Here is a 16,113-nt window from a genome sequence, read left to right as displayed (position 1 = left end):
CATCTTATTATTTATTATTGGGTTAATTTGTATTATCTATACCATATCCGCTAAAACATCAACAATTTTATAGTATGCATTTTATTATTTTAATAATAATGTAAAAATTTGACCACAATAATCACATATATATTTAGATGCTTCAGAATTACATGTATTATTCTCTAATAAATAATATATTTACTTAATTTGCTTATAAATTTAATTGATTAATTGCGTTTATATTTTTATTATTAAATATTAATTATTATAAATCATTTATTTTAGAAAAATAAATTATGAACTTTGAATAACCAAGGAAAAAACAATTTAATTTGTATGAAACTACAGCAAACAATCAAACTATTATTAAAAAAAAAAAAACTCACTTGATATAAACCTTTTTAAAATAATTTAATTAGTTCTATGTTATAATTTTAAAAAACAAAGTTTCGGAACTTATTAGTTTGACAGGTTTCACTTACCCAGTTACCCAACTCAATATTCCCTTTAAAAGCCTTTGTTAGAAATAGGGATTGAAACTAAAACGACGACCCTCTTTTGGGTAAAAAAAACCGATGATAAAATCAAATGGTCAAGCAATGAATGTAACTTAATAGGTTAAACGTACACAAGATTAGATGATACACGTGTAATTGAACCAAACTCACCCCAGACAGTTTCCCTAAAATCGGCAATGACATGTCTTTTAGTTAGAGGGTATTACACAATTATTGGGTGACAAATTTTTTTTTCTAAAGCAGTCAAATTTCAGCTATACATACTTATCTATACAATATCTTCAAACGAATTAAAACGTAGGAAATAGATTATGTAAAAATATAAAAAGAACAATTATTGTACAAATATACAATATTCGACATTTGATAAAAATATTATAGTTAACATAATAATTATAAGTTGTTATAGAAAAAAATGATTAACTAAAAATAGTTTAGTAAGAAGAAAATATAAAGTATTCAGTATACAACTTTAATTTATAAATAATAACAACTGATCACATATAAAACAGTAAATAGATAAATAAAATGTATTCAAAAGTAGATTTAATTTAAAACGTTTGTGAGTAATGAATTTTTAATATTTATTTTAAAGTTTATAATTCATTTAAAATAAACTCCAATTAACATAAGTTATAAGTTTATAATTAATTTAATTAAGCATCAATGTATTATAATACAAATTAGTAAATAATAATTTACAAAAACTCTGGTAAAATTTTAACAAAAAATATAAATAATAAAATGATACCAAAATAATTTTAGAAGTTACGATGTGATTCTATTAAGCGATACAATAACATTGATACTTTATATTATAATATATTAATATCAAATGTACATCGTATTATATAAGTGCTATAAAGTTTCTAGTTGTGCTACAGTCTGCAATATATAATCAAACATTGACTACATTTAATGTCGAATTAATTTAAATAAATTGCCAAACGCCACATAGTTATTATAAGCACAATAATAGTATCGAAAAAAATTAAGCAATAAAATGAAATTAATGGGTTTTACTCAGTAACTGTTTTTTAGCCATTTCATCAATACAAAAGTCCATACAGTTTTAATGATTCATTTTTCCAGCCGTTTAGACATTAATGTTAGAACTTCGGCAAAGATTTATTCTAACCAGGTTGTTTTTATAGCCCAAATCGATTCTGTATGCTAATAGGAAAAATATTCATCCATAATTTTACAAATGCTCTTTTCCAATGGCTCACAAAACAATGAGTTTCATTTTATTTATGACATAAAGCAATTCACGAAATATTTCGCTATGCCTGTTTATATTTGTTTGTGTTTACGAGAACCATTTTATATGTAGGTACACCTACATAATTTACAAAATATCGAAAACCATTATCACTGCCTGGACGAGTATATAACATGCGTATAACGTGTCAAAGATTTGAAAAGAACATAATATAATAATCATTTACATGATGATATTTTGTCGATTTATATGGTCTTTAAAATAAAAATATTATTAAATATTATTTATAAATGTATCGTTATATTATAATATTAGGTATATTATTTATATTCAAAAGTCAGAACATTTTGTGAGCAAATATATTGTATAAACCACGGAATGTCTTACACTTCAAAATTTTGTTTATCCGTTTACATATATCTACTTACACTTATAAATTGCCAACCATTATATAATATGCGAATTAAATAAACACTTACGGTAGCTTTGTTTAAGTTCTTCAAGGATTCACTGAGTAACGCCTTTTCAGCTATTACCTTGGCCAATCCACGCCTGTAGTACGAATTCATAGTCCCAGCTACTAAGAAATATGTCGTATAATAGTATTAATTCACAGCACACTTGTCGTGAGAATCAATTGCATACATCTTTAATATACAAAACAAATATATTTAGTTTAGTAATTAAAAAAAAATCATAACCTAAGAATAAACGTAGTATTAAATGTATTGAACCATCAATTTTTAAATTCAAAGTATTAAAAAATTTGAGCCACAATGTTATCTAAATAAAATCTAAATAAAAAGTATGAACTTTTTATTATTTTCTTCGTGCTTGCTTAATTTTTTGTTATTTACACCTACATGATGAAGTAAAAATGAATACAAAAGAACACATTTTTCATTATATAATATATAATATTCAATTCTGGTTTTAAATAAATATTCGAGATTATATAAATCAAAAAACATCCAATCATAAAGTAGCCGAAAAATATCCATTTATATAGTTATATTTTTTCCTCTAGGTTATATTAAAAATTATAAACATTGAATTTATTTGGATACATTTAATTTAAAATACATAATGTTAAAAAAAAAAGAAATTATTTGAACTATAAAAATAGCACATTATTGTAACATAAATAGGCTAAAAAAGGTAAGCATTTAAATTGTAATAATTATTGAAATTATTCTAAATTGTAAATTAACTTATTGGGTTATAGATAACGTTTTAAAATAAGAAACAAACAAGTAAAAAATTTTGTTTTCTCTTAGATAAATTGTACTCTAAGGTAAATAAACTATATAGATGATATAATACAACAAATATAGATGAATTACTTATTCTAAAGACGTTATATTTTTATTATTTGTAAGACCATGTACATTACTAGCATTAATGCTATAATTATAGAACTCTATGAAAAAAAAAAGAACAGAAATTAAAAATAATAATTATCATGATTTATGGTATACATAATAATATTATATAAGTGTTGTACATTATTTCATAAATTAATGTATAATGCTTTTTATGCTATCATATATTCGTATAGTTTGTTTATTTATCTTATCAAAATGAATTTAAAGTTTAGTCAAAAAATCAACATATGTAGGTATATTGCATACTTAATACTTATTATTTAAGTTATATATTTTGTTAGCCTTAATGTATAGTTAATTTAATAGTTATAGAATTGTATAGTTACAGTATTGTTTCTTATTATATTAAATAAACCTACCATCTTACGTAGATGAATAACTTATGAAAGTAAACTTTATCAAATATCAATTAAAACTAATTCACAGTTAAAGCAAATATTAGTACAACTAATATCACATATTAAGTTTAACGTAATTTATTTTATAGTACAATCGATAATTCAATAGCATTAAATTTAAAAACTGTATGAGTGCTATCTTAATAACACATCAATACACCATATTCTCATATATATATATATATATATTAATTAAAAGATGAATTGTTGAAATGCATTGTCTATTAACTTATATCAATGTATAAAATGTATAATATATTCATAAAATCCGTAACAAAATAAAGTGAAATATCCTTCAATATCAGTGAATATAAAGTTAATATGCGCTTATTATTTACTGTCTATAGGAAGACTTAATGTAATTTTGTAATTCAAAAATATATCTCATTATTTCTTTTGCGATGTTTCAATAGGTAATGTAATAAATATGTCAATTAAAAAACGTAAAGAATAATAATCTAGAAGCATTTACCTGTCACGTAGTGGACGTCTGGACAATATATCTTGGTGCTATGACCACCCGATATGATGGAAACAAACAAAAAAAAAAAAAAATAAAAAAAATACAATGGACTATCAAGAAGAATACTAAACAATCATGGGATCGTTGCTTCAACATTATACATGTATTTGTTTTTTTTCATTCGTGTTAATAAATACATGACAAACATATTAAATATATTTAAAATTTAAAATAAATAATATGATATGAATAGGTGGGTTACAACACTATGTCACGTTGATCAGAAATAGGTTTTAAGTACTAAAGTAATTAAAGAATGTACATTACTAACTTTATCAAGATTGTTCATAGACCAAGTAACACAAATAATTATATAAAACTGAATTATTTATTTTAATTTTTGTAACTACGAGTGTATGTATATCTACTGATTTTGGCTTTCATCATGCCTTATACTTAGTTACAATATGCATATTTTACTATGACTGAATTGTTAGGTTTGTATAAATATTGCGTTGATATTTCCAAAATTATAAAACTAGAAAGCACCGAGAAGTAATAAGAATACAAATATAAATACAATTTAATTAAATGAAATGAATTCCTATGTTTCGATTCATTCTTAAATTTGAATTAAATGAAATCAATAAAAACAAATTTATCAAAACTATTTATTATTACTTATTAGGTAGGTTATTATGTATTTTTAAATCAAATAATTAATTTCTCTAACAAATGGCATAACATAGAAGAAATGCAAATACAATAATAATAATAATAATAATAACAATAAAAAGTACACGCAGCAGTAATATTATAATAATAAATCATTAGCGAGAACCCCAAGAGAGATGTTTACATTATGAACACAAAAAAACCAACCAACCGATTGTTGAGGGAGAAATGACTTAAGCCCTTTTTCTTCAATACTTCTCCTCGACTCTCTCTGAGTGTATAGATAGATAGTTATTATTAATTTGAATGTTGTATGTTTATTTAGGCCCGATGAGATTAAATCATTGTTACCAGGTGTTTGTTCAGGTCAATACACTTATTTTGTTTAGCTTTTTTTGGTTGGTAAGTACGCGGTGACTTGCAACGGAAGCACTCCGTCTAAGTCTCAGCAAACGAAAGCATATTTAAAAAGAAAATAAAAAACATTATTTTGAGTGGTAGTAGAAAAATAACTTCCTCCATATGATCATTGACTGTGTAGCCAACGATAATCGCGAGTTATTTCATTTAACGGATATAATACTTTATAAAATATTATATAAAACTGCTCGTGCGAAACATTAGCGCGCGAAAAGCACTGAAAATAATGATAAATAAAACATTAAACGGAAGTTATGCATTTGCATTTGAGACTAATTCACACTCGTAATGGGTATGAGAAAGATAAAAGAAAACAGATTCAATGATGATAATCTAAAGCAATTTTGCTTGAAGTAAATATGTAATTGACTTCAATTGTGTAGAAGAAAATCCATCAATAAACATCTAATCTACAAATAAATTACAATTGCATAAAGATTAAAGATTAAACTATATTTGTTATTTTGAACAACAGTTCTAAATAAAATCAAAACAATTAAAAAGCAAGTCAGCACACTAATTTTTCTCTTTCTGACCTACGTTAAACATAGTAAATTTGCATCATAATTCATAGGTGACAGAGAAAAAACAAATAATGCGCTAACAGATAAGCAATGCTAACACTTTCTTCGATTTAAAATGAATGTTACTCATATAAAAAAAAAAATCCAAACTATAATAGGTATGTTTTTATATTCTATATTTTTATACTAAAATTTTCTTTTTGAGCTATAAATTATTTAAAAAGGTAACACAAATTATTGTATGCATACAAAAACCAAATAAATTGTGGACGTTTTTGGATTTGAATAAAAGAGTTACTGTTTTTCAACAACAAATATATACTTTTGAAGTTGTTATAGAATAAAATTACAATAGTATTGAACAGTTTTATACATAAATTGTACAATACATTATCAAAATATGAATTACTTAAATTTAATTCTTATGGCTAAATTTATTTATATTTTTTTTTTACTAATTTTTAATATCATTCAAATACAATTCTAAAAAAGGTATTTCAATCTACAATTAATAGACAATAGTATATCCGTTGTACACATATATCTAATTAATATTAATTAAAATGTTATTGATAGTTTTCACAAAATGTTTGATATTTTTATTTAAATTTAAGATTAATGTTAATATTCTTGGGCATGTGATTTTAAGTATAACAAAAATAGATTAATTAGAATAGTGAAAATTTGGGTATGCCCAACAAATATAATCTAGATACACTGATTACTTTATGACTATTATTAATAAATATTAATGCTTAATTATTAAGTATATGCATTTCATATTTTTTAATACAGGAATAAATAATGTACTATGTATAATGACTATAATGTACGGACCTAAGTTGTATGAATAGTAGGAATATGATAAATATGACTGTAATACGATAATTTTAAGAATACTAAAAAAAAAGCAATTAATATTAATTTAAAAAGTGTTTATCAATAATACTTTATCATTTATGCCTATTAATCTCAAAATACACACAGCTTATAAATTATGATTTAGAGGCTAATCATTTCCTTTTAGATATACAATGTGCCTATATATTATACATAGAACATTTCCGAAATATCTACACTTAATTAAAATAAATCATTAAGAAATAAAAATCAAACAATATTATTTTAAACATATACTGTATCCGCACATTAAACGAACATTATTAAAATGTATTATGTAAGGCTTAATTAAACGCTCCGATCAAAGTGTATATAATATTAATAATGTTTATAAGTTATTACTTATTAGTTACTAGAGATATAATTATTTATTTAATATGAAAGTATGAAGTAATCAATAACCGTGTAATATGTTTAGGTACATTGTAGAAATAATAAAATAATATTAATATTCATATCATAAGATGAAAATCATATAATTTAATAATCTTACCAAACGTATACAATTTAATTTTTTCATTTTTCGTTTCTAGTAATAATGAGACGAGTGTGGTAACACTGACCTAGTGTCAACTGGTGTTATTCAAAACGAACGTTCCCGCCGCGGAATGTGTACACGCAACTACATCTTATTCGTAGTAATGTAACAGTATTATACGTACGAAGATTATAATCTCACACACAGTGATAACACACATTTTACATTTTTAAAATAACAAATTATCTTTAAATTACTATTTTAGAGTATTGAACGAATGCACCACAATGTACAAATACAAGGTAGTGTATACATTTCATTTTAGTAATAATAATAATGATCCAATAACTATTAAGTAATAAAGTAACTCGATGTTGCACAAATGAAAAAATCGATAAATCGGGGTTTAATTTAAACAACTTCGTCGTAAAAGATTACGATTATTGAAATCGAACGCGTTTAAAGAAAATCATTCTACAGTAAAACTATACTAAACGAATGATAATATTAGATTATAATAATCAAAACAGTAAACACAATAATAATATGCCAATATTGCGTATAATAATTGTAGGTACATACCTATTTCATATTTCATATCATGACGTATACAATGTGTACTTGCAATCAACGAATTAACAATGAAAAACTTATACAACGTATTCGAAACATTAACGAAGAGATTATTCTTTAAATAAAATAAACAAAACATGAACTCTCGATCAACAATTAGTTTGTTTTCAATAATTTGGAACTGATAAGAGACGAGTTATGATAAGATTAACCGGCTGTTAGTCAATGGTGCAGTGGCGGGTGGTCGGTGTCGGCTGGTGACCGTGCAGGATCTAGGCGCGCCCAGTGTACAATAATTTTTGATACGGTATTTTTTTTACATACAATAATTACCGACATAGGCATTGACGTCCTTTTGCCGCCGAACAGTTTCTACTCCCGCTCTGTATTATAATATTCTATGCGTTCATGCTCCTGTAAAATATTGTTTATAAAATATATTGTTACATAGTATCTGTACATTTTTTTGAAGATATAACTTCTAAACATCTTACTGTTAATCTAACCCTCAAATCAGGAACCATAAAAGTTATTGTTAAATAATACATTTTAGTGTATAGTTTTGAGTTAAATATAAAATTCTAATAATGTTGTATAGATTTCCTAATTATAAAATATGCATGACTAAAACATTTTTAAACAACAAAAAAAATAAATACATAATAATGAAACTTTTAATTTAAAATGTCAACTTAAGAACCGTCGTTTCGTTAATTGATCATAATCAGTAATCTATACGTTGTTTGTCATAATTAGATAAATTCAATTAAATCTGAATATATGTTCGGAGAAATTGCAAATGCATATAAAATAAGTTGGTGCTAGTAAAGAACTTAAGCTGTGCATATGTTTACTATGTATGTATAGTTAATTATATAAATATTTTATCATAAATCTATCCAACTGAACAACTCAATGTGTTAAACTGTTAAATCAATGGGAAAAAACAAAATTTCTCAATGCAATTACGTTGAACAGTTTAATAGCGATTATAGAATATATAAAGTACTTGATACACGTAGGTATGCCTAAGCCGTATTGATAATACAGCTAGTATATACCTATAATAAAATGTACACGTTGATATACCGCATGGATACGTAAAAAAAGTGTATCTTAGTTGTCTTATATAGCTATATATATTTATAAAATAATAAATTATCGCTTGATGGCGTTTGATAAAGACCATAATTAAAATTAATATTTAACGAAAACCAGATCGTACGAAATAACACTATACCCAAGGGACATACACATAATATTATAATATTTATATAAAAAAAAAAAGTATACATCTAATTATATACATATATATATATATATATTACAAATATTATACAATGTATATTAAATATTAATCTATGGTGCAGGCTGACTCCGGTGGAGTCGCACTTAATAAGAATACATTTTAATAATACTGTTCTAATTTTTATAATTTGTATTTTTCGGGTGGCGATGTCTTGCATGGAAACTGTGTGTCTGTGTACACTGTGTTTACTATATTTTTTCATTGTGAATTTCGCGACTAGCTGTATTTTATCGCGTTTAGGTTGTGTGTGATTATTCGTATCAAATGTTAGCTTTCAAATTTCGAATCCTTTTTCGAATTTTATTGTTAGTAAATTATTTGTAGCGGATCTCTAACTATATATAGTATTGTAGTAATAATGGAATAAATGCGCAACAGCAAAACATTAGAATTCCAGGATCAATGATTTATTATATTAAGTATATTACTCGTTATTTATGTGGAATAACTGCTAAAGAATTATATAAATATCGATATAAATAAAAAATATACTTCACAATTATTTTATAGGTACCTTGGAACTTACTAATTGGTAATATAACTATACAATTTTATTATACAACATGTATTATTATGAACTAACTACTATAAGTAAGTATTAAATATTAATATAGTAAAGTATATAATAAATTATTATACATTTTTAATTGATCGTGTCTTATTATTGTTTTACAAGTTTTAATTTACAATTATAAACAGTAGGTACTGTTGTTTAATAGGTTTCAAGTGTATACCTCACCAATGGTTCGTGCTGAACGTAAAAGTCTGTCAACATAAATATTGATAATGATATTTTAATTTAAAAATATATTGGTAATAATTATTTATTTTTTATTTGTGTAGTACGGCGAACTGGAATAATTATAGAAAAAATAAATCACGTTAATATATAAATTATATAATTATTATTTTAACATTTTTCGTGTAATATAACTAACTGCTATATTAAAAATAGCCTAAAACAACTTAAAATAATTATACTGACGTACTACAAATGCACAACGCACAGAACGTTGTTAATATATTTATGAATTTTTGATATAAATAAAGCTTAAAATTAATTAAAATAATTTTAGAAAATAAAATATTTAAAAAAACATACCTATATATAAATGTAAAACCATTAAAATCAATACTAATACATTTATCGCTCTGCTCAATTTTAAAAGTACGCTTATAAAATATATGTTTTTATTACTCAGGTAGTTCATATTACGATGTATATATATATATATATATATATATTTTTTAATATCCGAAATTGTTTATGCCTCTTTAGAGAAGGTACATAATAATTGCCGAAAGGTAATTATTTTAATTTTCATCCGACGATGTATTGTATGCACGGTGGATCTCCAAGAAGCAATAGGATACAGCACAATGAGTTTTTATACCAACGACAGTATAGACATGACATCCAACGGAAGAAACAAACATTAAAAATATATTTAAAAGAATATAATAAAAAAAAAAATAAATAGATAAAAATAGGGTAATAACGTCGTCGTAGGCATAATGAAAACCTCATTGCTACGGATGTAATTTATTATTACGCACTTGTTATTCATCCAATGAGTCAAAATTTAATTGTGCTGTCTACCTTAGTAATAACAATAATAATAATAATGATAATATTCCTGGCGTGTATAATGTCCGTATAGATCAGTCTAACACCGGCCATCGTTGTTTTTTATCCTATTCTTCCGTCGTCTTATTCCTCTGGTATAGACGTACCGTACAAATGTATAATATGATAATCAGTTTTTTGCTCCTGTAGTCCGGTTTATGATAAAATTTGAATCACTAAATAATTTACATCAGTGCATTTAATATGTATTCAAATACACACACGATTGTAAAAATGTAAAATATGATATATAATAAATTATATTATAGCTTAGGTTTAGTCAAAATACTATACATAGATGCATAACTTTAAGTTCAGTTTTTGTAATTAAATTAACCATTGGTATGTTTATGATAATAATTAATATTAATGATATTATATTATGTGTATTTATATTAATTTTTTATCAACCAGCTTATACTATTCTTTAAAAATAATTCTTTGTATATTGCACGTAATTAGGTACGCGTAATTTTATTGTACGACTATTGATTTCGTATTAATGTATATTTGAATTTGTTCTAATATTTGTTGAAAGCTTTAACTTTAAATTAAGATTGAGCGTTGTTCATAATAAATATTTATTATTGCACCTTAATTTTACGTATTATTTATATGCATAATATATACAACCATAAGATTACATTATACGAATAATTCCTTACGTTTATACTGGATTTAATAGTTAATAAAAATATATCAAAAAAGTGTATATTAATTATAATAATAATAATTTTCAAATAAGAAACAATAAGTTATAAGGTTTATTATGTAATAAAAATAAAAATTACCCCATAACAATATAGTATAAGTAAAACACTTATATGTTAATAATTTATTGTTATTCAAATAATAAAACATAATAATTTACATTTTTTACATCCATGTAGGTACAGTAAAAATATAAAAATATAATTATAATATACCACGTGAATATGAAATACTATGGGTATTGCTGTAACCGCAATATAGTGCATTTTGTATATAGAGTGCAGTATATAATCATTTAAAGTATAGACTATATTATAGTGATTATGCTACATATTATTATTATTATTATTATTATATAGTAATAAAGTGTATCACATTATTCAACCAGCCAGATAATATTGTGATAAACAAACTCGTTTTTAATTATATTGTTCTAACACTTCTACTCATTCTATATTAGTATGACTCAACAAATGTCTTACTTTTATTTAAGGAAAGAAATTAAAAAATGAAATGGTTTTTTTTTTGTAAAGATAATACTATTGCAGTATACATTTGATTGTATAAATTAAATTAGTAGACCTATAATTTAAGTACAGTCATAACTTACTCAATGATCGATAATAATGCTGTAACTTTGAGAATTATGTATAATACACTATATATATATATATATACATGACTTCAAACTCACACATACTATTTCTTTAAATAAATTATAAGTGCAATAATACTTTATTTGCGTATTATGCGCCCATGTATAATTGCAAGTTTTAAATTTTAAATTTTTAGTTTTCATTTGCATAATTATGTATAATCGATTTGAACATTAAGTAGCTAAGATAATTAAAAATAAAAATGGTCATTTAAATAATAAAAAGGAGCATAAATTTACTAATATGCTTGATACATAATAATTAAAATTGTATCCGAGTAGTAGGTATAGGTGTATAATTATTTAATTATGTATAGTAAAAAAAAAACAAAATTCATCTTTGATTAAGATTTTAACAATTTGTTCTCATAACTATTTATGTCTGTATTTTATAACAACTAAAAATAACTATAAAATTACATAATATATTTTTTTGTACTCAAAAATTAATTCTGATTATATACAGATATTATCAATATAAAACATAATTAATATATTGCAACTCATGATGTCTATACATCATAATAAATAGTAAATATAGTTTTTACAGTAACATACAAATCGCATATATACAGCAATAATTACATAATAGTATGTAGGTCATCAATAAAAATACATATCTTGATATACAAAATTATTAAGCTTATCAATTTTCAATATTTTTATAGTAACATTTTTAACACTTATGTTCCCTCCGTGGCTCCACCGTAATATTAATGTAGGTATATAAAGTGATTTATCAAGTATATCAAGTAATCCTCCTTTTATTTTTTAATAATGTATTTATTTGATTTTTGATTTTCAAATACATATAAGTATACATAAGAATTATATTTTTATATCTTTTTAAGTGACGACAAAATATTCTCAAATGAGAACACCTTTTTTGCTAAAAATCATTACAGACATTAAAAAAATATTTATAACTAAATCTAAATTTGAATGAGTGAAGTTTCAGAATTATTATAGTGTATATGCACTAAAAATAGTAGACCTTATTGATATTTAGGAATACAAAAATTATAATATATAATATTTTATTTAGTATTCTGTACTCCTTTATTATTATATATTAATTAATACTATTCTTACAAATTATAACATTTTAATTGATTAATATTAATTAATACAGTCTTAAAATCATCATATTGTCCTAATAATATCTTCCAAACCTATTATCGTAGACTGTTAATTTTGTTCTATTTAAATAAAAAAAACAAAAAAAAAACAACGCATTCAAATTTTGATTTAGTTACATTAACATTTAAAAAACAAAAATTGATTAACATTAAAAGAGGTGATCTTCTGTTTAAAAATATAATCTTGTATCGCTATCCAATACTCCTTAAATATAACCTTTAACTCTTAAAAATATTAGAAAATTTAAAAATCAATATTTTAATATAATGTGCATAAATTAAGAAAAAAATAGTAGTGACAATACTCTGCGAATCAGTCTGTATACGTCGTATGTACTAGTACTAGAAATTGTTATAGATTATTATAGATTATATTGTTATAACATAGATAACACAATTTATTTTTAATTGCGTTTCAATTTAAATATATCCTATTATTCTAGTTTTTGCTTCACCAATGGACAGTTTATTTAAAAAATTTGTAAATCATATAGATATGGTAATATTTAAATGTCAAATGTAATAAGAAAATTATAAGTTTGAAATGATGAATAGTTCATGGTGTTTATGTTAGGATTAGAAAGTGTGATGCATAATAAATATTTTAACAATACTGAGTACGTGCAGGTAAATATTAAGCAATAAAATATCTATAATAGGTATACATGAAAATTATAAGCACTTTTGCTCCGGCATAATTAAAAATATATTAAAAACGATATGTGCACTCGATTATAGGAACGGGTGAATAAAATTTTTTGAGATTTTTAAATATCACCACGACTGATCTGTCGGGGGTCAACTTTGGGCCGATCGAAAAACACACATTTGAATGCAAACAACTCGAAAATAATATATGACAATATCGTGCATGACCCCGTGCTACAGACGAATATAATATGATACCACGACAATTGGAGCGCTAGTTTAAGCGTCAAGGTCGCCGTCAAAACACCGCTCCGGAGCGTTATTATTATCATTTAACGCGGTGTGTGCATATAAAAGTACTGTTCGTGTACCCAATAATAATAATATGAGATATTAAAAATTTTCACAGTAGTGTTTTCTGTCGCGCTTACAAGGTGGTACGGTCTACCTACAGGGTATATTACATTATAGTGGTGCAGGCGTTCTAATAATGATAATAACGACCACGACGACGTTGATTGCCGTCAGTGTGTGCGCGGAGACTGGTCTCTCGTCTATACGCGCCAACACACATGCACACGGACGTATTGCCTAAGAAGTAGTCGGTACACACGACGACGACGACGACGACGACAACGACGAGCATTGTTCTGCAATTAGATATGGAGCCGCGGGCCGTGGTCCGGCTACTGGAATTGATCTTCACAAGCCTCCGGACCAATCGATTTTCATTATTATATTATTATTATTATTATGATTATACACGTTTTTTTCTCCATCTTTTCCCGACGATACGTACATTTAATTTTTTTCCTTTTATTTTTACATATATATATATGTGTGTGTGTGTGTGTGTCGTATAATAATGTGCGGCGGGTAGTACGTCGCGCGTCTTCGCGGTCGTTATTAATCATTATTTTATGGTCGCGCACGCGCATACATACGCGCACAGACAGAGACTGCACGGAGACCAATGAAAAACCACAATAATATGATATTATATATATAATAATATAATAACTACTAAAAAAATTATATATAATAATGAAAGGAACGAATATATACGGTGTTCGGATGTATAGATCGGGCGCGGATGACCATTGTATACTGCGTTTTACGTATATAATTTTTATTCTTTTTTAGTCTTTGTTCTTCACGGTGGTTTTATCGTGCGCACCTCATTAACGACACTCTAATTATTAATTTTCCTTTCACACGTATAGGTCTAAAACGCGTGCTCCGTTACCTCTTCTCCTATACCGCCGCGTCTCGGTCACCACACCATCAACCGATCGACCAGAGTATATACGTATATTACACTACCTATTACATATATATATTATATCATATTATTCGACCCGCCACAGCCGCCATGTATATTTTATTATTAGTCGGGGGAATAATTAATAAAAAATAATATAATATAACACTATGGCCGCCTCTGCATTCCATCCGATATGTCACGCGCGCTGGACCTATTTTTAAAGCGTATATATACGTACCTACATGCGATCATTATTATTATTATTTTACTGTGTTATACCTTTTTACCATATTATTATTATTATTATAACGACGTCGTCGTCTTGAAAACCGTGAAAAACGTTTGCAACGGTCCTTGGGAAAATTCGGTGGTATACCGACGGGCGTCGAGGACAATAACAATAAACTCACTATACGTGTATACATATACATAACGTGCACGGACACATAACTATATATATATAACATGTACAAATATTTATATATATAGTTGCATATATGACCAGATCCGCCGCAATGCTTGTACCATTTGCACAGCGCTTATATATACGGCCATTATGATGGATTTTGTTTAGAAAATGACTAAACAAAACTATTATTATTATTTTTATTTGGTATTTAACTTGAATGCATATATTGTTATATTATAGGTACGTGATGGAAAATATTTTCAGCGTTTACCGTTACGTCGTTTATAATTCTAATCGTTAAGTATAATATTCTACCCTGCAATATATCTACAGCTCATTGCACTGCATACTATACGGCTATACCTACCTATAACATAAGGTACTGGTATGAATAATATTTTGGTATTTTCATGTCTATTATCATTTCTGTGGGTTCCGTCGAATGCGTTTGGACGCGTGAATTATGTTTTCCCCATGATCGCCTATTAAATTTGAATATATTATTAATAAGAAAACACACGTAAAAAAAATGAAAATCATTGTGGTAATATGTAGATCATAATATGTATGGTGCATATATAATACTATATATAATAGAGCCACTATAATTAATTTTTCTGTTAAAGATTTGCATAATCACATAGATTTTCGAGAATGCAGTTCTATCAGAGAGCGACTATATACGTATGGATGTATGACTAATTAAAAAAATTATTATTATACGTTGAGAAAGAACATATTATATCATTTTAAACAAAATATCTCATTATTCGTTAAAATTTAATTCATATATAAATGTATAAGTATGCTAAA

General features: G+C 25.3%; 1 protein-coding gene across 3 annotated transcripts in view; it reads right to left on the bottom strand.

Annotated features, from left to right (window-relative positions):
* The window catches only part of LOC113551910 (methyltransferase-like protein 9), a 104,477-nt gene extending 96,758 nt beyond the window's left edge, over positions 1-7,719 (bottom strand). Inside the window, exons 1-3 of one of the 3 annotated variants that reach the window (XM_026954483.1) lie at positions 7,548-7,719; positions 3,978-4,015; positions 2,202-2,369 (exon numbers count right to left, since the gene is read on the bottom strand). In XM_026954483.1, coding sequence (XP_026810284.1) covers positions 2,202-2,291 — 90 coding nt within the window. In that variant the 5' untranslated portion in view covers positions 2,292-2,369; positions 3,978-4,015; positions 7,548-7,719. Of the gene's footprint in view, positions 1-2,201; positions 2,370-3,977; positions 4,016-6,980; positions 7,128-7,547 lie in introns of those variants that run through there. The other 2 variants (XM_026954482.1, XM_026954485.1) reach the window with 2 other exon arrangements.
* Positions 7,720-16,113: the final 8,394 nt, after the last annotated feature.

The sequence above is a fragment of the Rhopalosiphum maidis genome, chromosome 2, assembly GCF_003676215.2.
Source record: "Rhopalosiphum maidis isolate BTI-1 chromosome 2, ASM367621v3, whole genome shotgun sequence".
Classification (NCBI taxonomy): domain Eukaryota; kingdom Metazoa; phylum Arthropoda; class Insecta; order Hemiptera; family Aphididae; genus Rhopalosiphum; species Rhopalosiphum maidis.
This window is presented reverse-complemented; position numbering and strand designations above follow the sequence as displayed.